Source organism: Cotesia glomerata, linkage group LG2 (genome assembly GCF_020080835.1).
Source record: "Cotesia glomerata isolate CgM1 linkage group LG2, MPM_Cglom_v2.3, whole genome shotgun sequence".
Taxonomy (NCBI): Eukaryota; Metazoa; Arthropoda; class Insecta; order Hymenoptera; family Braconidae; genus Cotesia; species Cotesia glomerata.
The window spans coordinates 23687246-23709499 of record NC_058159.1 but is presented as its reverse complement, the minus strand read 5'-3'; the positions used below and the strand labels follow the sequence as shown (position 1 = coordinate 23709499).

General features: G+C 30.4%; 3 protein-coding genes across 4 annotated transcripts; 2 read left to right on the top strand and 1 right to left on the bottom strand.

The window, feature by feature from the left end:
* Positions 1-227: 227 nt before the first annotated feature.
* Positions 228-5210, bottom strand: LOC123259645 (odorant receptor 85c-like). The gene is made up of 5 exons (XM_044720274.1): positions 4033-5210; positions 3664-3766; positions 3479-3589; positions 3243-3398; positions 228-314 (listed from the first exon to the last, which is right to left on the bottom strand). The coding sequence occupies exons 1-5, from the start codon at positions 4842-4844 to the stop codon at positions 264-266; spliced, it is 1233 nt and encodes a 410-aa protein (XP_044576209.1). The 5' UTR covers positions 4845-5210; the 3' UTR covers positions 228-263.
* A 5533-nt stretch (positions 5211-10743) lies between these two features.
* LOC123259649 (odorant receptor 4-like) lies at positions 10744-15111 on the top strand. Of its 2 annotated transcripts, XM_044720281.1 has the most exons (6): positions 10745-11331; positions 11482-11644; positions 11726-11825; positions 14200-14310; positions 14397-14552; positions 14718-15111. In XM_044720281.1, the coding sequence occupies exons 1-6, from the start codon at positions 10854-10856 to the stop codon at positions 14769-14771; spliced, it is 1062 nt and encodes a 353-aa protein (XP_044576216.1). In that variant the 5' UTR covers positions 10745-10853; the 3' UTR covers positions 14772-15111. The 2 variants fall into 2 exon arrangements, with proteins under 2 accessions (XP_044576215.1, XP_044576216.1); XM_044720280.1 differs by having other exon boundaries at positions 10744-11644.
* A 2074-nt stretch (positions 15112-17185) lies between these two features.
* On the top strand, positions 17186-22200 carry LOC123259639 (odorant receptor 13a-like). The gene is made up of 5 exons (XM_044720263.1): positions 17186-18329; positions 20450-20549; positions 20614-20724; positions 21805-21960; positions 22049-22200. Exons 1-5 carry the CDS (start codon positions 17500-17502, stop codon positions 22100-22102), a joined length of 1251 nt encoding a protein of 416 aa, XP_044576198.1. The 5' UTR covers positions 17186-17499; the 3' UTR covers positions 22103-22200.
* The last annotated feature ends 54 nt before the right edge of the window (positions 22201-22254 follow it).

Genomic DNA, 22254 nt, shown 5'->3' with positions numbered 1-22254 from the left:
ATTGGATACTATGATTATCAAATATTTTCATTTGAGTTTATTCGAGATCTTTAATCCAATAACTATGCTATCTTGAATCCTTCAAATTCTTCATCTTCAATTATTAATTTCTATTGATCAACAATAATCGAGAAAGTTTAGTGAATTACAGGCCGGCTAATTTTTTCACGCTAATAATTAAAAAATTAACCATATTTAATCGGGTAAGGTGAGTTAATATATTTAACCTGGTCAGACAAAATTTTGGAATTTTTTTCCTGTATTTACATCGTCGCTCTCAGAAGTTGCAAATATGCAAAGCCTGTTTTGAGAATCTGAAAAATAAAAATTTATCAATAAGATTTATTTCTTAGAATACCTAAGAAAATTTTTGTGGGTCTATGTAAATCAAATTATTTTAAAGATCTACTCAAATGAAATTTAATTTATTTACATAGATCCAATTCAATCTTAGTCAATATTTCTGTGTGCATAAACCTGAAATTATCGAAACTATAATATTACTAAGGGTACCGCGACAAAATATTTCCCGACATAATGTCGTCGGTGTTAGTCTACTTTTGAATAAATACACACAAAATCCATGATAAAAGGGCACAACACGGTCACAAGCTTATATGTGTTGTGATATTTTGAATGTTTTATTTTAAAACACAGTAACTGAAAAATTTTTAGATCTGTTCTTTTTTAACTTCTCGCTAAGGAAATAGAAAATTTTTGAAAATCGAGAAGTTATTGGTTTTACCTAGTTTTATGATAATGGAGTTTTCACCCCGAGTAAAAATAAAATTATTATTTTTTCCGAAAAATATTAAATTTCGATCAACCGCCGCACCACCGCTGCACTACCGCCGTTTCACGGACTATTACGCCGCACGCTAAAAATTTACTCCCCTAGCATCGCCGCACCACCGCTACACCACCGCCGCACCAATGCTAAATCATACCTACGATTTCACAAAAAATGGCATCATAATTAATTTATTACGCAATAATTAATTAATAAATAACCCGGCTAGAAATTTTAATGTAAGACCTATTGTTCAACCTCCTAAAACCGTCAGAATCGGTTGATGCGTTCGTGAGATATCGTTGTCGAAAAAAATCAAAAAAAGTGTTTTTTTTGTAATAACTCCGAAATTTTTCATCAGATCAATTTTTAACTTCTCGCTAAAAAAATTGAATATTTTCAAAAATCGGGAAGTTATTGGTTTTACCCCGTTTTTCGAAAATCGAGTTTTCATCAGATCTCGACGTTTTGAGGTCCTAGGAAGCTTCCCTGACTATTCCCGCGAGGGTGTCACTATGTGTGTGTGTGTGTGTGTGTGTGTGTGTGTGTGTGTGTGTGTGTGTGTGTGTGTGTGTGTGTGTGTGTGTATGTAAGCCTCTCATAACTTTTGAACAGCTTTACCGATTTCATCGCGGTTGGCACCATTCGAAAGGGCTTGACCAAACTCACATTTTGAATACAATTTGGACCGATAGATTTCGAAAAATCTAAAAAAAACTGTAAAAAAAAATTTTTTCAAAAGGGTTTTTTTGGAATAACTTTTAAACGGCTTTATCAATCAACTCCAAAAACTAATCAACTCTTAACATCAAAAAACCACGTCGATTGCCGCTAATCCGGTCAAAATCGATTGATTCGTTCGAGAGATATGCTGCTGCTCAATGAATGTGTATAAACACAAGAGAACAGCGGTTTTTCCTTGTCCGCGATCTTGGCTGTGTTTTCGTTATGGTGAGGGTAGGACAAATATACGTGCGAGTATAGCTCTTTTGAGCCCAGGAATCGGCCTCTTCGGAAGTCGGCGAAAGTCTCACCATATATTCTTCGTTCGAGAGATATCGTGCAGGAAAGAAACCCAAAAAAGTATTTTTTCGGAATTACTCCAAAATTTATAGTTTGACCAATTGTAACTTAGAAATTCTTTATAAGGCTTAAAAAACTGCGTAGAATGCCGCCAACCACGTACAAATCGGTTCATTCATTCAAAAGTTATTGCGGTTTGAAAATTCAAAAAATAGTATTCTATGAAACTTTTATCAGACTTTTGAACTCAAAGAGCTCAAAAGCATAGAAAAGGTATCTTTTTGAGTTTGGAGAGCTCAAAACAACACATAGATTGTTTTTTTGAGCTCGAAGAGCTCAAAAACTTCGTAGGTGCAATTTTAAGCGCCCAGGTATTAACGGAATTAGCGGGAAGTTGCAGGGATGGCCTTTAGGGTCAACCGTTTTCCTAATTTTTTTGTTTAGAATTATTTATAGAGCTTAAAAAACTACATCGATCACCGCCAACCGCGTGAAAATCGGTCGATTCATTCAAAAGTTATAGAAGTTTAAAAATTTTAAAAATCGTGTTTCATCGAACTTTGATGAGATTTTTGAGCTTGAAGAGCTCAAAAGCATAGGAAAGCTATCTCTTTGAGCTCGAAGGGCTCAAAATAATACATAAACTGTATTTTTGTGCTCGAAGAGCTCAAAAAGGTCATAAGTGCAATTTTAAGCGCCTAGGTATAGAATTAGCAGGAAGTTGCAGGGATGGCCTTCAGGGTCAACCGTTTTCCTAATTTTTTGTTTTGTTTTTGATGCCTGCCCCCGCTGACCTGACGCTCTAACTTCGCTCGTGTTTTCAAATGTCGCGGAGCAGGCATCAAGAACGCAACAAAAAAAAATTAAAATTTTATGTAAGTCCGAAAGAGGCGCGTCGATAGGGAGCAAATGAAGAAAACATGGCCAACCTGTCAGCTGAACGCAGAAAGTGGTTGTATTGTTTATAGTATTTAAAAATGTAATTAATAAACGTACTTTCGACTAAGTATAAAGAAAAATCGTATACACCACACAGGGCAGGAATTTCAATTTTCTTCCCTTGTAGTGTAATATACTATTTTTTGCTCGACAGGCAGAAAGCGTCAACTTTCGGCCCGAAGTAAGATATTCTAATACGACACATTAAAACGTGGGTATAGAAATTTTCTGCTTAATATAATTTCTATATCTAAACTAAATATTTTATTAATTGATCGGGTACATTTTTTTCATATAAGGCAATTTTAAGAAAATCTAAGATATGTGCTTTGAAATAGGGCAACCGAATATTATTTGGCGATTTTTCAATAAAAATAATCGTTTTTTTTACAGCTCATAAACATCCGTAAACCTACTCAGATAGATCTACTATACCCATTAAATTTTTTGCAACTCATCTTTATGTTGCAATCAATTATTTTACTTTTACCTGCACAAAAGCAACATACGATAGATCAATTATCCCGCCAGCAGTTATTTTATATGAGCGTTGAGATATGATAATAATCGAAATCAAATATGTTCTCGCTTTTGGTGGTAGTTGATTCCAATTAATCAAATATGCTTGCATTCCAGCTTCGATGAACTGTTATAAATAATTTTTTTATCTTATAAAGTATTCATAGTAGTTTAAAACAGTACATTTGAAAATATATAATCGAATACCTGATTGTCAAGAAGTTCACTAAAATAACAAAGTATAAGTATACTCGCAACTAAACTTGCCAAAAGCATAGCATATGGTACCATGTTTGCGTAATTTTTATTTTCTATCATCTGTAACAAAAGTTAATAAATTAAATGTGTACTTTTGTGTTGCTTTATTAGAAATAATAATTTATGATATTTACCTTAAGAAAAAGAAACTCGACTATGCATATGAGTATTGACGATGCACCGATCTCGACAAGACAAATTTCGTAAAGAGCATCTTTAATAATATTGTTGGAAAATCTATATATTAAAATGACCAAGAAAAATATGAGTATTTATTTTTATATATTAATTCATTCATACGTATTGATGTTGAATAGGGTGGATTTTTATAAAAATGTATGTTTTCATTCGACAATCAAGAGCCATGTGGTCTTAGAAAACATAATTTGAAAATAGGCTTGACCTTATTCAAGCTCAGACTATTTGTATTAATAGTTAAAATCAAAATACTCGATTTAATTGTGACATGTAGGAGAAAATTTTTCATTAAAAAAAAAACTTACTTTATGACTCTTACGTGACGGCGGATTAACGATGCAAATTCAATAAATACAGTGTTTTCGTCTTTCATAAAATTATCAATCAAGGAATTTAGCTGACTAATTATTATTTGAATTTGCCCGCAGGCATGAGTTACCAAAACAATTGCAAGATTACAGGCGCAAATAAGGACCGAAAAACCAGCAAATACACTGAATATATGGAAAAAAAATGTTATTTCGTAGATCGGTGACTTTTGAACATCAAAAAGCACATTGTAACCAGGAAAAATGGTTAATCGTTGAGTTGCATTCCGTGAACCACGATGAGTCAATAACGGTATTATATGAGGCATCACAAAGTTATAAAAGGCCCCACTTACATACATGAGGAATGCAAAAACCAAAGTTACTTGTCTATTAATTTGTACATTTTTCATCATAATATTTTGTTGCTCTTGACATTCTACGTTATTCCAATCAGTTTGTATGTGTTCTATTATTTTTTTTATTGTTCGACGATGGTATATAATAGCCAAATATTTAAGTAAAATTATCACTCGGAAAAAAGTAGGCCCGATTAGCATTATTTGATCATCAAATTTCTTCACATAAATGTATATGAATATACACCGAAAAAGAATATTCCATATTAAACTACCGATTATTACTAAGAGATGAATGACCGAAATTATTTTTTTTATGGTGGATGATTTTGAAACTAGCGGCCAAATCGCTAATATACTCAACAGTTGTTGAGTATATTCAATATCGTCAAAGATTGTTGAATTGATCGTTCCTTTTGTCTTAATATTTTTTTTCTTTTTCTGATTCATTATCGCTCTTGACAATACGAGCTCTTATCGATGAAATAATTTTTATTCCACTGCTTGACTCTAAATTGTAGTAGGGATAAAATTTATTGCGCATGTCTCGAAAACTTTTGAGCTAAAGCTTTGAATAATTAAAATTTTAATTCATTTCTCGATATTTCGTACAAAATTTAAAATGGTATATAGGAATAATTTGCAAAGTTGCCACTATAGTAACTAACACAAAAATAAAAAAAAAATTAATCGAAAGTTCCGTGGCACCTGTTTCTGTCAGAAATAAGAGTACGTTTAATATTCCTTTATTTAGTTTTTATTAATTGTTTAGCTATGTAGGGTATCAATTTATTTTTCACATTGTTTTGAAGTGAAGAATTTTATTCGAGTGATTACAAATATTATTCTCGTTTTTTTATGAAATCTAGTTATTAAAAAGTACATGCTTACATTACACGATTAAAAGACGAGAATCAGTGTACACAGAAAAAAGTTCTGTTGAAATTACGGGTATTCGGTTGAATTTACAGATTTACTCCTGTCAATATATAATATACTAGCTTTATACTCGCCCGTTCCGCTGGGCTTTATAGAATTGCGTTTTTGGATCTAAACTTGAAATTTAATTAGAGTATTGTTTTGACTTGTACAGATTCCAAATTCTGTCGAATTGGCATACACCTTTTATCCATGTAATTATTCTAGCTAATATTAATTGTTACTTTCAATGTGCAATCATTATAACATTCTCGTGTCTTTCTTACAAAAATGAATAATAATTGATATGAAAAAAAAAAATTTGTAATGAGCATTCAAAGTTTCAGTTAGAGAAATTGCAGGTCTCATAAGTGAAGAAATCTGCCTAGTATATAAACATAACCAATAGAATTAAAATAGTGCATTACACCCCTAGGGAAGTAAAGTAAGAAATGTCTCAGATCACATGTAATTGTTGGCCGAGGCGAAACCGAGGTCAACAAACATGTGATCTGAGGCTTTCTTATTTACTTCCCGAGGAGTGTATACTATTTTTTTCCCCGACGAAGGCGGAAAGCGGCAACTTCGTTTCGCGCAGCGGGGCTAAAGTTGACGCTTTACGCCCCGAGGGAAAAAAAATTTATTTTAAACAAATGACAATCGAATAGAATAAATTTAGTTACAATAAAAATTCATTATTTCTAAGTCAAAAAAATATAGGTTCCGGATAAGTAATCACCACCATATCATATACTAAAACCTTCTCCGAAACACGCTGCATCTTATGGTATAAGTATTATTCCGATTGGTTCAGTAGTTTCCACAGTATAACCAGACAAAAAAAACCGGCTCTCCATTTATTAGTATAGATAACTATGAATTTTGTATTTTTAGAAATATAAATTTTAGATTATAAAAAGTCTTAACATGACATGAGTAATTTTGCGTTAGTAACACCGGCATACAAAAAAAAATTGTTTGTATTTTTGACCGGATTCACTTCTGGACATGTATTTTGACCCACTGAATTCGAATTCAAAGTCCGTTTAGCCTGGTCACTCTCCAGATTTGAGTAAAATGCAAAAAAATCAAAACAAAAAGGCGAAAAATTGCGAAAAACTGCAGTCACAGTGATGAAAAAATTTTTGTAGACCCGAATCAAGTATGATTTTTTAGTATTTCAATTTACTGAATCTGAATCTGAACGTTAATTCACTCGTTAAGCTGTCAAAATTTAAAAAAATTGCGAAAAACCCAAAAAATTGGAATAAATCATGAAAAATAGAAATTATCAAGATGAAAAAAATTTTTTGGATTCAAATTGAGTATGATTTTCATGTATTTTGTTCTACTGAATTTGAATCTAAAGTTTATTTGCCGTATGAACGGTTCAAAATCAATAAAAATCTCAAAAAACCAAAAAAATTGGTAAAATTGCAGTTATAATTATGAGAAAAAAATCTATTAAACACGATTGTTAATGACTTGGATGTATTTTCATAAATGGAATATGATCTTAGACTTAAAAAATTGACATAATTTTAAAATCTGTAAAAAATAGCATCTAAGAGGAAGGTACGATACAATATTTTCGAACTTTAGACTGTCGTTCGTTTGTATCGAACTCTTTTATCTTCAAATGATCTAGGCTTTTACGTTTTCTGTTTTCTTCTGGTACTTCTCTTGTAAGCATCCATCCGCCATCATGTTGACATTCTAATTTACTCGATACCTACCCTTCATTTCATTTATGTTTTGATGAAATCATTTTCCTTGTTCTTCGCTATAGCCTCCAATATTTTCAGGAAAGTGGTCGACGTCAGAATCTATGAAGTATAGTTTGAGGTTCATTAAGAAACCTAAATTTTTTTAATTTGTTAAAACGTTCTGTAGTTTTCGCATTTTTTATTTCCTAAAAAATTTTGAAACTTACCCAAACTGCTCTCTATCCGTCTCGTTCATTGTTTCTATAACACTTGCATCCTAAAGTAGTGTTCGCACAAAAAGATGAGTTGCAAAAAATCTAATTGGTATAGTAGATCTATATTGATCTGAATAGGTTTACTGTTGTTTATGAGCTGAGAATAACGATTATTTTTATTAAACAATCTACAAATAATATTCAGTTGCACTATTTCAAAACACATGTCTTGGATTTTCTTAAAATTGCCTTATATAAAAAAAAATGTACCCGATCAATTACTAAAATACTTGGATTAGATATAGAAATTATATTAAGCAGAAAATTTCGATACCCACGTTCTAATGTGTCGTATTAAAATATCTTACTTCGAAAATATTTTACCAGGTAAAGGCAATAAAACGGTTCAATATTACCACTGGTTAGATAGAATTTGACAGATTATAATATTCAAAAATGGTTATTTAACGATTTGATCTCTAGAACTTTAACATGAGCTGCATGGTATTATTAGGATTATTTTTTTGAAAAAAGCGAAGTCAAATTTTCTGGATTATATTGAAACGGGGATATAAATAAAAAAAACACATCAAATTATTTACTTAAAGAACTAAAAAGAGTAACAATTAAAAAAAAAAACTTAAAAGAAAAATGGTTGGCACGCGGTTGGCAGCATTCAAATTCTATAATATTCTTTTGAACACAAATTAACCAAACCGGAAATTCTGGTGTTCTGGTGTTTTCTGGTGTTCATGAACAAATCAACTGTTTTTGACCAGATTGGTGGCAATCGACTTGGTTTTTTGATGTTAAGAGCTTGGTTTTGGAATTGATCGACGAAGCCGTTTAAAAGTTATTCCAAAAAAACCATATGTGAAAAAAAATTTTTTTGTCGTTTTTTTGAGGTTTCTCGAAATCTACCAATCCGAATTGTATTCAAAATGTGAGTTTGGTCAAGCCCTTTCGAATGGTGCCAACCGCGATTAAATTGGTAAAGCTGTTCAAAAGTTATGAGAGGCTTACATACATCCCCCCCCCCCCACACACACACACACAAACCGCACACCATCGTGGGAATAGTCAGGGAAGCTTTCTAGGATCTCAAAACGTCGAGATCTGATGAAAACTCAATTTTCAAAAAACTGGGTAAAACCAATAACTTCCTGATTTTCGAAAATTGTCAATTTTCTTAGCGGGAAGTTAAAAAGAACAGATATAAAAATTTTGCAGTTACTATGTTTTAAAATAAAACATTCAAGTTGTTGTACTCAGTAATATTATAGTTTTGATAATTTTAAGTTTATGCACACAGAAATATTGATTAAGATTGAATTGGATCCATGTAAATAGATTAAATTTCATTTGAGTAGATCTTTAAAATAATTTGATTTACATATACAGGTCAAGACTGGGCAACCAAGCCTCGGCCGGCCCAATGATTATCCGAGCCTGGACCAAGACTGGTTCGCTATAGAATGGCCAAGGCAAGAGAACCCAGCATTGAGCCAACACTGGTTCGCCATAGAATGGCCGAGGCAAGAGAACCCAGTCTTGGGTCAAGACTGGGCAACTAAGCCTTGGCCGGCCCAATGATTACCCGAGCCTGAGCCAAGACTGGGAAACCTAGCCATGACCGTTGAATGGCAACCCATACTTGAGCCAGAATTAAGTAACCTAGCCTTGGCCATTCAGTGGGAAATCCAAACTTAATTTATCATTAAGTAATAGAATTTTAAACTGTACATATTTATTGTTTAACGAATATTTGTAAGCAATTGCTACAATTGAAAATTTATTATTTAACCGAAACAATTGTATATCGTCAAAATTGATATGGTCTTAAAAAATTAAATTATAATAATTTACAGTTGAATTTTTTATATTGATAATTTTAAACAGTAAAATTTATAAAATGATATTAAAAATATACAGAACAATGAAAAAAGTCTGAAGTAATATAAGAACTTAAGTCTTGCATTTTTTTAACTAATAAAAATTTGTAAAAAATAGTTGATTTTCATCATAACACAATATTAAATAACATAAATTATATAAATAATAAACCGTCACACTTCGTCACCATGTAGATATAGTTTATATGAATGATGAGATGTGATCCAATTTATCGGTCGTACGGCGTAGGGGTTAGTTATCGGTCTGACAAGCGCGTGGCTCGGGTTCGAATTTCGGTTAGGGCAAATGCTATTTTCACTTTATTTTTATAATTAGTAAGTTAGGTCTATATTAAGAGTTAAACGATCTAAAATTGCGTTGGCTCTACATCAAAATTAAAATAAAAAAATTAGGAAAACGAACGTAGATGAATTTTTCAAGCGTTGATTTTGTAGTTTTGACAAAAATTCCATTGCATCGTGTTTGTTTTTATTTAAAGTCAACACCAGAGATGTTTAATTTGTCAAATTGATTCAAGATATACCTACACTGAATCACGGGTCTTTGAATTCATATTTTTTTATTTATCTGAAGTTTTACACCTTTTTGTATGTACCACAAGACGATTCTCTGTAAATTTTTGGCCCTTAATCTCCAAAAGTTTTTAAGATAAGAATTTTTAAAAATGAAAAAAAAAAGTAGCGGTATTTTATATTTTAAAATTATGAAAGTGAAAGTAATTAGAGTTTAATACTGGATTACGATGTAACAATTGTCATTTTTCCTACAATTTTTTTCCGTGTACTCGAAACACCTTACCCCCACATATATTTCTTTTTTCTCCTTCACTCTTTCTTCTATCGTCTCTTTTGTCCTCACAAGATATCTTAATAGTTGATTATGAATCTTATAATTATTTCAATAGCCAAATGAAATATATATTTATTTATAAAGATATAACTCAGTTTGTCACAACGATAACATCTCCAATTCGTAACAGAAACTCAACAAAAGTATTCTTTGGATGATTCTCGGGGTCAACTCCGAAGATGATCCAAGTTGGTCGATTAGTTTAGAAACGAAAGTACAATATTTTAAAAATTGCAAAAAATCGCAGTTCTGTAGATTCTTTTTGAAGTAACTTTTGAATGTAATAACCGATAGGATCAACTTTCTGTCAATTGCATTTGAAAGCTTGTGAAATAAGCTTCAATTTTCACGTTATTTCATTTTCTTGAATCAAAAATTTTTAGATTTTCATTAAAATTATTTTTAACCAAAAATATGTACATTATTGAAAACAAAGAGAATAAAAAACTTTAGTTGATACTTAAACTTTCGTTATCAAGGGATATTTTAAGACTTAAACAACCAGTAAGCCTTTGTTTCAGTTAAGGATATTTTAAAACTTAAAAACTGTTGTAAACTTTTATTTTTCTTTAGAATATTTAAATTTTCTAAAACTGTTGTGAAGTATAAACTTTCATTTTAATTTTCAAATATTACTAAGAGGGTAGTTTGTATATACAACTAAAGTTTATAAATGTATATTTACAACCTTTTAACGCATGCGCAAAAATAGTTTGCTTCAGAAGCAGTTATTTGTGAGTAGCACTTCTTACTCATTTTTAATCGGGTTGTATTCAACAACTATTCGATATATAGTAACGCGATTGTTAACTACTTCTGAAACATACTTAGTCTTTATTACTGTCAAGATAAAAATTATGATTATTAAGAATAGTGAGCTTTTGGAAGATATAAATTATAATTTAAAATTAACAAAATGCATACTTAAGCCTCTCGGAGTTTGGTCGTTTGTTACAGGGGATTCTTCTTTAACTAGTAAATTATTGTCAGTTTTGATTATTTTTGTAAATTCATTTATAATGTTCATAACTGTTATGCCTTGTGGTGTACATATGATCTTTAGAGAAACTGATCAGGTTGTGAAAATTATTTTAATGGGACCTTTTGGTTTTTATCTTACTAATTGTTGTAAATATTACTTCATATTGTATCGTTCTAATATTATAAAAAATTGTTTAAATCATCTCAAAATTGATTGGGCTAGAGTAAAAACAGAGGAAGATCGACAAAAAATGATCGAAAGTGTTAATGTTGGTCGTAACATCACTAAACTATGTGCGATTTTTACATTTTCTGGTGGTGTTTCATACCACACGGTTATGCCTATATGGAAAGGTAGTACTTTAAATGAACTTAACGAAACAATTCGACCGCTTGCTTATCCAGGAAATGATATTTTTTTTGATTGTCAAAAAACTCCAATCTATGAATTCATTTTTTTTCTTCATTTCATATGCGGTTTGGTTTTGCTAACCATTACAACAGGAGCTTGCCATTTAGCTGCTGTATTTGCTACTCACGCCTGTGGTCAAGTTGACACACTCAAATTACAATTACAAAATTTGCTAAAGAAAGAGAATTCGAAAGCAAATGATACTATTGATAATCGGATGGCATCTATAATACAAAGTCATGTTAGAATTTTAGAGTTAATTTCTTCAATATTTTCGTATCTTCTTTCATTTACTCGATATTTTTTTTACTAACAAGATTTTTAAATATTTTCCAGTTTTTCAAAAAGTATTGAAAGAATGTTACGTGAAGTTTGTCTTGTTGAAGTTGGAGCATCAACTATGATTATTTGTTTATTGGAATATTACTGCATGATAGTAAGATTTATAAAGCTTTATTTACAATTATTGATGACGAAGATAATATATATAATTTTTAATTATAATGACAACCATGTCATTGACATGTCTTTGATTATTGACAAAAACAATACACTTGTGAAAAAATTTACTAGATTGGAAAGAAATAATCTTGAATCAACAAAACCATTCAGAAGAATTTCATTTTCTTGAGCTAAGCTGAAAAATTTTTGAACCGAAAAATAATTCTTACTTCAAAAAAATAAAATTCTTCAGAATTATTTCTTTAGTTCAAAGTTTTTTTTTTTTTTGAGCAAAACAATACAAAAGTATCGGTAATTATCTTGCAACAGTTTGCATATCAATACGAACAATGAATATGAATTAGGGGAGAGTGGCCTAAAGCGGGTAGGTTAACAAGAAACCCTCAAAAGTTTTTGGTTTTATTTCTTAAGAGAGATCTTGAATTATCTTATAATAAAATGATTATTGAGTTATTTTTAACTTTATAATTATTTATTATCAAAAATAAAAAACACTGAAAAAACCCGCTTTGTCCTACAAGGGGGGCCTAAAGTGGGTAAGCCGTTTGGGCAAAGCGGGTAAACACTATAGATTTTACAAATGCAAGCGCATATTAATTTTTTTAAACATTAATAATGAGACCTTAATCACACATCCCTTGCGGCTTTATAATCATTCTGGGGACATTCTGTAATTATTCAAAAAACATTTTGTAATCATACTGGATTCAGAGTATTGCCAGAGTGGTTTTGTGCACTGTTTCCAGAGTTGACTCAAAGTGTTTCCAAGATGTTATCAGAGTGGTTTTAATAAATTCAATATATTTTAGCTTATTTATTAGATTATTAGAAAAACTATGTAACAACTTGAAGTAAATCTTTTTTGGAATCAATTAAAATTATGCTTTGTATCCACTTTGAAAGCTACTTAGTTTTATTTTGGGGACACTTTGGATTTACTTTGGGAAAAATTGGAGTCCATACTGAAAACTATTTTTTATCATTCTGAAATCACTCTGATTTCATTCTGGACCCACTTTGGATCTATTCTAAATTCACTTTGGTTCACTCTGGATAAAGTCTGAAACCACTCTGGTTTTACTCTGAAATCAAGGCACAAACCACTCTGGAAACACATTGGATTCAGTATGTTTTCACTATGACTCTGAATCCAGGGTGTTTCCAGAGTAGGTTGAAGGTCGCAAGGGATATCATAAACGTTAAAAATAACGCTTGAATAACAATTTTTGACTGATTTTATCAGTCTTATTGAAGATCTCAATAATTTAAATAAACATTAAATGAACTCATTTGGGTTTAGTAAACTTGATACACAGGAAAAAAATTACTTGAATCAAGTAAATATTTTGAAGAACTTCATCTTCTTGATTTCAGTAGAAAAATTCTTAAAATAAGACATTTTTCTGGTTTAAGTAAATTTTACTTGATTCAAGAATTTTCGTTTTGATTCAAGTTAAATTTTTTTTCAGTGTAAGTTGAAAATAAGGTAATGAAAGAGCCATAATTCATAGATAAATTTGCCATTACAGACAAATTTGGGAATTGTGGAAAGAAAGGATAAAGGAAAAGGGGGGACCTTTACTCAGTGGAAATTTTTCGGTAACCGAAAAATAATTCGGACAGCCCAAACCGGGACTCGAATCCCGGACTTTTGGTTACGCGACAAAGGCTCTACCGGTTAAGCTACCCGGCCGCCTATTTTGTTTTTCACTTGTGTTTATTTACCATCTATATAAATATACACAAAAGTTAGTATAAAAATGTATCGGGGCAAAGCGGGTATCTACCCGTTTTGCCCTACCCGCTTTGCCCAAAAGCATATTTTTTACTAGAAAAATGATAACTTTAAATAAAAAAAAAAAAAAAAAAAAAGAAAAAGAATGAACATCGTAGTTTATAGGTGAACAGTGACAGAATAATGTAATAATATTGACAGTAGAAAAAATAAGCCGGCTTTCGACTAGTCACAAGTTACAGACCTTGAGTTTTTTTAATAAACTTATTAATTTTTTTATTTTGTGCTTGGTTACAACATGTCGCTTTACTTCTGCTCCGCTGGGACTGATTGAAACTCGTGAGTATTCGGGTAATCACTGCATACTTAGATATCGGCGCTTGCGCGCCATACGGCGGGATACGAATGCCTACCCGCTTTAGGCTACCCTCCCCTAAAACTAATATCTGAGCTTTCATTTTAGTTTAAAAGTTTAAACTCCACAAAATTTAAACTCAAAAGCTTACTGCAGATATGGAAAAACATTTTTTTGTCAAACATTTAGTTTAAAAATAAAATGATAATTCTTTCTTTTATCTAACATACAACTATTTAGCACTGAATATCTTTATAGGAATGGAGCAATAGTGAAACAATAAATATTTTGACATATTTAATGTTATTGACAGCATTGACTTTCAATATATTCATATTTTGTTACATTGGAGAAATTCTAAATGAACAGGTAATCTAAACTCGTATGAATAATAATTTTAATGAAGTCATATTATAGTCTTTGATCAAAAAATTTCATAATTATACTCTCAACAGTGTTCTTCAATCGGAGAATCCACTTATATGATAAATTGGTATAAAATACCTAGGAATAAAGGTAAATATTTGATGCTCACGATTGCCTCATCAAAGAATCAACGTCAATTAACTGCTGGTGGTATGCTTGACCTATCTCTCCACAGTTTTGGCAATGTAAGCAGCATTTATTAATATTTAGTTTAATTCATTTCAATATTTGTTTCTTGTCTACCTACAAAATTTTTTTCTTATGCCGGCTTATTTAAAAGCATTTAATATTATTAATAAATTTATTATAAATAAATTTTTTTTAATTTTATAACTTATATCTTGTTTCAGATTATCAAAACTTCACTAGTATACTTAAATATGCTTAGAACTGTAACTGAGTAAAATAATAAATAATTGAACATATTTATAAAATTACATGAAAAATAATTATAGAAAAAATGATTTTTCTATACACGAAATCAAATGGATTTTTCTCAGAATTAACGAAAACCGTTTTTAAAAACGTCATTCGGCACAATATAAACAACTTTAAAGTACAATATTTTTTTTTTAAGTATAACAATAGTTTATTTTTGTATACAAGAGATTTAATTCTTCAGTTTGAATACCTATATCCTTTTCCTCTCAACGAATAATATTAGTCCTAAAAAATTATCATTATGAAGAACAAAACAAAGTTACACTATGTACTCTGTAATAAATGATATTTTGTTGCATTAAACAGTATCATTTTGTTGTCATAACAAATTGCTATGTACTCCTGACTATTGTGTAACAGGGTAAAATTACCCTGCATCGATAAGTCGTCAGAGATCGATAACTATTCGACTAGCACTGGTGCGCCTCGATCTTCGGGCCTAAAGAGAGAGTAGGAGGGGGTATTTTGGGGGTTATTATATAGGTGAGCCATGCGTTGTGACAGGGAGAAGTAGTGTAACCGCCAGAGAGTGTGCCACAAATCAAGAAGAACGGATCCCCGGAGTAGTTACGAGACGACAGAAGCCAATAACATCTAGGACTCCAATCTCGAGTAGTGAGTTAGATCGTCGTATATTCAACAAGGTATCAATAATTACTCTGTGGGCTAGGAGTGGACCGCGGGGTTTATACTTGGTTTACTTTTCCATTGATTAATTATTTTCAATATAATTAATAATAATTCAATAATTATTTAATTGCAATTAAATTTTATATTCGTTAGTTGCCGTTGAGATTCTTCAAGGGGGTTTATACCCGAGGACTGCTCAAGGACCTTGCGGTGTTAATTGTCGTGAGAATTTATTTTATTAATTTACTTGATTAATTATAAATAATTCTGAATATCTGAAAAATCGGTTTAGTTGCAACTATTTTATTTAATAAAATAAAACCGAGAAATCAAACCTCGAGAAAGTTCCTTTGTCTTCTCACGGATCAGGCAAGCGTCGGTCGAATTTTACGACGCAGTTAACTTGTACCCAAGGTCAAAGTTATTACGCACTAACGAATATTGGCGTCCATGTTGAGCGCGCAAATTCTTTGCTGATTATTGTACGCGATAATTTATTTTGAACAGTTGAATTATTATTAATTAATATTATTTGTTACAAGGAAATAATTATTTAACATTATATTATTTATTGAGAATTTGATTTACTGAATTTTGGCGCATTTAAGACTGAATCACCTGTGGATAATTTTCCGTTAATTTATTTTATATTGAGATAAATTGTTAATTAATTATTTATTTAGTCGGAAAATCTCACGTGGTTATTTTTATACTGAACTTAAGTTCTGGAAATTTTATTTATTAATTTAATATCATCATTTCATAAAATTCTTCGAATTCATTCAACAGCGTGGATATTAAGTCCGGGTAATTTTTAGTTAAAATTAATTGATGAATTTTATAAGAATATTTTTATATTAATAATAAAATTACGAGTTGAAATAGGAATAAATTTAGGCGTTGAATGTTCCTAAAATTTATTTAGTGTTGAGTATTAAACTCGTGATTAAATCGGAATAAATTTAGGCGTTGGTTTTAGTTCAAGATTTTGAGAATTAAATTATTAGTTGTGGAAATATTTTACAATTTAATTGTTAGCTAATGACTGAATTGTTTTAAGTAGAGAGTTCATGTAATAATTTTCTGGAAATAAATTTCGTTAATAATTTTTATAAAATTAAGTAAAGTAAAATCAGTGTGTGTGAGACGCGTGGGTTATGTGTGGGTGAGTGTTAACAGCGTTCTCTCGCATACGACAGTCTCTGTGCGTGGTGGTCTTCGTTGGTATTGTTTTAAGTTTCGTCAAGTTAATTCTTGTTAGCCGTTAGTAGGCTAGGTTGTAGTCTTAAGTTGTTATAGTGTGTGTGTAAGCGTGCACAGTTTTTAAATAATTTTGTTATTAATATATTTTTGGTACCGTTGTTAATTAAAAATTTATTTATTTCAGATCACCTTCCTCCACTCTCTCTCCCTGTAGATAAGCTCAGCTCTGGTTCCGGTTCCAGGAACTGTGATCAAAAATCCTGGTGGTGCCCTTTATTAATTTAAATTCATTTTATTTAGTTTTATTATTTCAATTAATTTAATTTAAAGGGGCAAATTGAGCGGAATAAACACCCGTTACAATTGATATGACAAAAAAATGTTTTTTTTCAGTAAACACACGTTTATAAAATTTAATAGTTTAGTATTAACACATAAAATTGCGAAAATTAAAAACTTTTCTCTAGAAAACACTGTGAACTAAATTTATTTGTCAGAATACTATTTTGAAACACATACACTTTGCGAATAAGGCTTAATCTTTTTACAAAAATCCAAATTAATTATATGAATAAATAATTGACATAGATTAATATTGTATCCAAGAATTATTGAAGAATCGTTTTGTCAATTATACAGTAGCTTTTAATAATTAAACTAAGTTGATGTCTTTTCTTTCTTTTATGCTATCGACTACAGTAGTATATTAATTATAATGGGTGATAATCAATAGTAAGAAATATAAGATACTAGATAGAAGCTTATGAACTTGTCTCCAGTGATAGTTTAATATACCTTTTTTTTTGTAACATTTCCTTTATAGTCAGGTTTTTTTAAGGAAATAATTAATTGAATATTATGAAAAATTTAGACAAAAACACATTAATTGAAGAAAATCCAAAAAATAATTTTGGAGTTATTAAATCAATCCAACATACACGATGGCTTTTCACATTGTTAGGTCTGTGGACATTGATATCAAATAATACAACAAATACGGAAAAGCGTATTAATAAAATAACTAGAATCGTTTGTGTGGGATTGATGATATTTGTCATTGTCCCTGCATTATATCATTTACTATACTATGAAAAGAATTATAAAATAAAAATTGCATTTCTTGGTCCTATTGGAGTTTGTATAGCGAGTGCTTTGAAATATCTTGCAGTTATTTATCGACAAAAAGCTATTAAAAATTGTCTTAATGAACTAGCGAAAGACTGGAACAGAATAAATAGCGATTTAGAATGGAAACTCATGATGAAAAATATAGAAAAAGGCAATAAAGTTACTGTTTATTTTGCGATATTTATGTTCGGTGGTGGGATTTCACATCAAGCAGCGGCACCATTTCTACCCGGAACACCACTTTCGTTGCTGCGAAATACAACAGATAAGCCGCTTGTCTTTCCTACTTCAATGTATGAACATATTTATGATACTCAACGTACTTGGATATATGTAGTCACATATATAAATCACATTCTAATGGGCGCAATTGTGTGTATAATGACAGTTGGTACTTGTAATCTCGGTGCTATTTTTGTCACTCATTTGTGCGGACAAATTCAAATAATGATTTCCAGAGTGGAATCCCTCGTCATTATTAATAATTACAAGGCCGTTAAAGACGATAGTTTTCATAAGCGGATGTCTGAAATAATCATACTTCACAATAGAGTTATCGAGTGAGTTTACAAAATACTTGCATGGAAAAATATAAATAAGTGCTGCAACATGATACATTCCTGTGGTATCAATATGAAAAAATCATGTGTAGTAACATGATTTTCGTGTTGCAGCAACAGGAAAATTCTGTGGTAAGCAATAATAATCATCATTCAAATTTTATTTCTACTATATTAATGATATCTGTAAAATATAAAAAAAAATTATGTGGATACTCAAATGAAAGATCATGATGAATGTAACATCGGAATGAGCTCATATCTTTGAAAATGTCAATAATTAACAAATTAAATTATATCTTGTCAACTAATAATATTTTTACACGCTTTTTATTAGCTTCACTTGTATGTCAGTTTGTCAGTTTGTCAGTTTGTCAGTATGTAACTCTCCGCATAAAGAGACTACCATAATGATATTATTTAAATTTTGATTATTATCAACCTAGAACCCAGGTGATGACCTTCCTAGTCATCCTCTGATGACCATCCCGAAGTTATATCTCGAAACCAGGTGTTTTCCTCCGTAGGTTTTCATCGGGAATGGCACAGATAAACCCGTACATCAACCCGGAATCCTCTGATGACCATCCCGAAGTTATATTTCGAAACCAGGTGTTTTCCTCCGTAGGTTTTCATCGGGAATGGCACAGATAAACCCGTACATCAACCCGGAATCCTCTGATGACCATCCCGAAGTTATATCTCGAAACCAGGTGTTTTCCTCCGTAGGTTTTCATCGGGAATGGCACAGATAAACCCGTACATCAACCCGGAATCCTCTGATGACCATCCCGAAGTTATATCTCGAAACCAGGTGTTTTCCTCCGTAGGTTTTCATCGGGAATGGCACAGATAAACCCGTACATCAACCCGGAATCCTCTGATGACCATCCCGAAGTTATATTTCGAAACCAGGTGTTTTTCTCCGTAGGTTTTTTACACGCTTTATATTAGCTTCACTTGTATGTCAGTTTGTCAGTATGTAACTCTCCGTGGGTAATTTGCGCGCCTGAATATTTTTGATAATCAACAAATAATAGTTTAAAAAAACTAAAAAATCACGCTTTTATAAATAAAACCAAACTAAAAGTAAAATAAATAATAGTTTAAAAACTAAAAACACGCTTTTATAGAAAACCAAACTAAAATAGAAAATAAATTTTAATAAATTTAAATTAAGAATAGTGTTAAAAATTTCAATAAATATAAATTAATAATAGTGTAAATAAAAATGTATTTTATTTTAAAAAAAGCGTGGGGTGCATGGTGTCAATAGTTATAAATATTTTATTGACAGATATGAGTAGAGTGATTATCATTTTGATATCTTAAAAAGCACCCCACGCTTTTTTTAAAATAAAATACATTTTTTTATTTACACTATTATTAATTTATATTTATTGAAATTTTTAACACTATTCTTAATTTAAATTTATTAAAATTTATTTTCTATTTTTTAGTTTGGTTTTCTATAAAAAGCGTGTTTTTAGTTTTTTTAAACTATTATTTTTAAAGATATAGGCTCATTGTGATATTACACTTATCGAGACCTTTCATTTGAATGCCCACATGAATTTTCCGTATATTTTTTGTTTCACAAATACCATACATATAAAGAATATGAAAAATTCACTCTGCAACTCTGAGCGGTTGGAGTGAAATAGAAATCAAATTTACTCTCGAAATTAAATTATTAAAGAAAAAACTTCGAAACAATTCCAATCTTTGAAAAACTTGGTCTCGGAGTGAATTTCACGCCCAGTGGAAGTAACTTAATTGGAAACCATACACCCGCATTCACTCCCAAATCACTCTGCATTCATCCCGATAAATTTTTACAGTGTAGTAATAAAATTATTATTATTATTGCCTGCCACGGGATTGTCCTGTTGCTGCAACACGAAAATTATGTTACTAGAACATAATTTTTTTAATGTTGCTATCACAGAAATGTATTATGTTGCAGCATCTATTTATTTCTTTTCCGTGTGTATAATAATAATAATATAATATAACTATTAAATTGAATAACTGAGCATCTTAAGTGAAATGTGCCATATTTTTTAAGGCGGTAAAAACTTTTCTTATGATTACTATTTGTCACTGATGAATTTTTATAGTTTATCACAGAATATCCAAATGATTTTGAATGAAGTGTGTTTCATTGAAATTTTGGCATCAACTATTATTATCTGTCTAGACGAATATTATTGCATGATGGTAAAAAACGATGTTTATAAGTTACAGATAAAAAATGATTATGTCTTTTCAATTTAATTTATAGGTATGGAGATACAATGAAATGTTTGGTTTTGCTATCTACATGACGCTATTAATAGCATTTATATCGAGTGTTGGGATATTTTGTTACATCGGTGAACTACTGAAAGAGCAAGTATGTAAACTCTTCATTAACAATATATTTGACCTCAATTTTATTTGCAAGTTTATATTTTTAATATAACTAGAGTAAAATTTTAGTATTAGCATGAAATTTATTTATACGCTCCAATATAAATAATTTCAATGCTAATATAAGGATTGCTCCCATTTGTATATGGAAGTTGTCTCAATGGTCACATGTAGACAAAAAAGTCTAAAAAATTCAAAATCATGTGACTCATAATGCTGGTTTAATTCTTAACAAAAACATATTTTTTATTGCTAATTATGAAAGTAAAGTAAAAAAATTAGGAAAACGGTTGACCCTAAAGGTCATCCCTGCAACTCCCCGCTAAGTCCATACTCAAGCGCTCAAAATTGATGCACTTATTACGTTTTTGAGCTCTTTGAGCTCAAAAATATAATTTTTGTGTCATTTAGAGCTTTCCGAGCTTAAAAATCTGATAGAAGTTTAATAAAACACTATTTTTTGAATTTTTAAACCGCAATCTTTTGAATAAATAAACCGATTTTTACGCGGTTGAGTTTGTTTTTTGAGATTTCTCAAAATCTACCAGTTTGAATTAGTCCAAATTGTATTCAAAATCCAAGTTTCGTCAAACCCTTTCGAATAACGTCAACCGCGATGAAATCGGTCAAGCCGTTCAAAAGTTATGTTCACGTCAACATCCGTTAAGAACTCAATTTTCGAAAAACGGGGTAACACCAATAACTTCCCAACTTTTGAAAATTTTCAATTTTCTTAGCGGGAAGTTAAAAATAATAAAAATTTATTACTTTCGTTAATTTACACAATTTTCATTACCAAAATATATTAGTTACACAAAAAACAAATCATATGAATTTTTTCACTAATTTTTGTATCTTAAAACGAAAAGTTTTTTTTAACTATGATAACTTTTAGCGTTTGTATCACATGAAACTTATTTTTGAAAATTACAGAATTAATCTTCATTAAATTATCTGTATAAGCGTATGCAAAATATGTTAATACAGTGAACTTATGATTCTTATGATTTCGATATCAACAATATATTTAAAATATTCTTATTGAAATTGACTTTCTATACAGTGTAATACAATAGGTCAATCAATCTACATGGTGAATTGGTATTTGCTTCCATCTAAATATGCTCGAGATTTTGTTTTCATTATTGCGATGACACAACACCCAGGCAAAATTACTCCAGGCGGTTTAGTAGAATTATCCTGTAATGGTTTTACTTCTGTGAGTAACTGAATCTTTATAAATTTTAATACACAATTGGATATAATATGATTAAATAAATCAGTAATTATTTATAATTTATTTTAAGGTTCTGAAAACGTCCGTTGCGTATTTCAATCTCATACGTATGGTAGAAATATAAAAGTTTGTTTATTGATTTATTCCATTATTAAAAGTAGCATGAAAAAAATTTTATACATGGTATTTCTCTAATCAATTGAATGATAATGTTGATTTTAAAGAGATTTTATTAAATAATAAACTAATTTTATTTAAAATCTGTAGTGATTAATA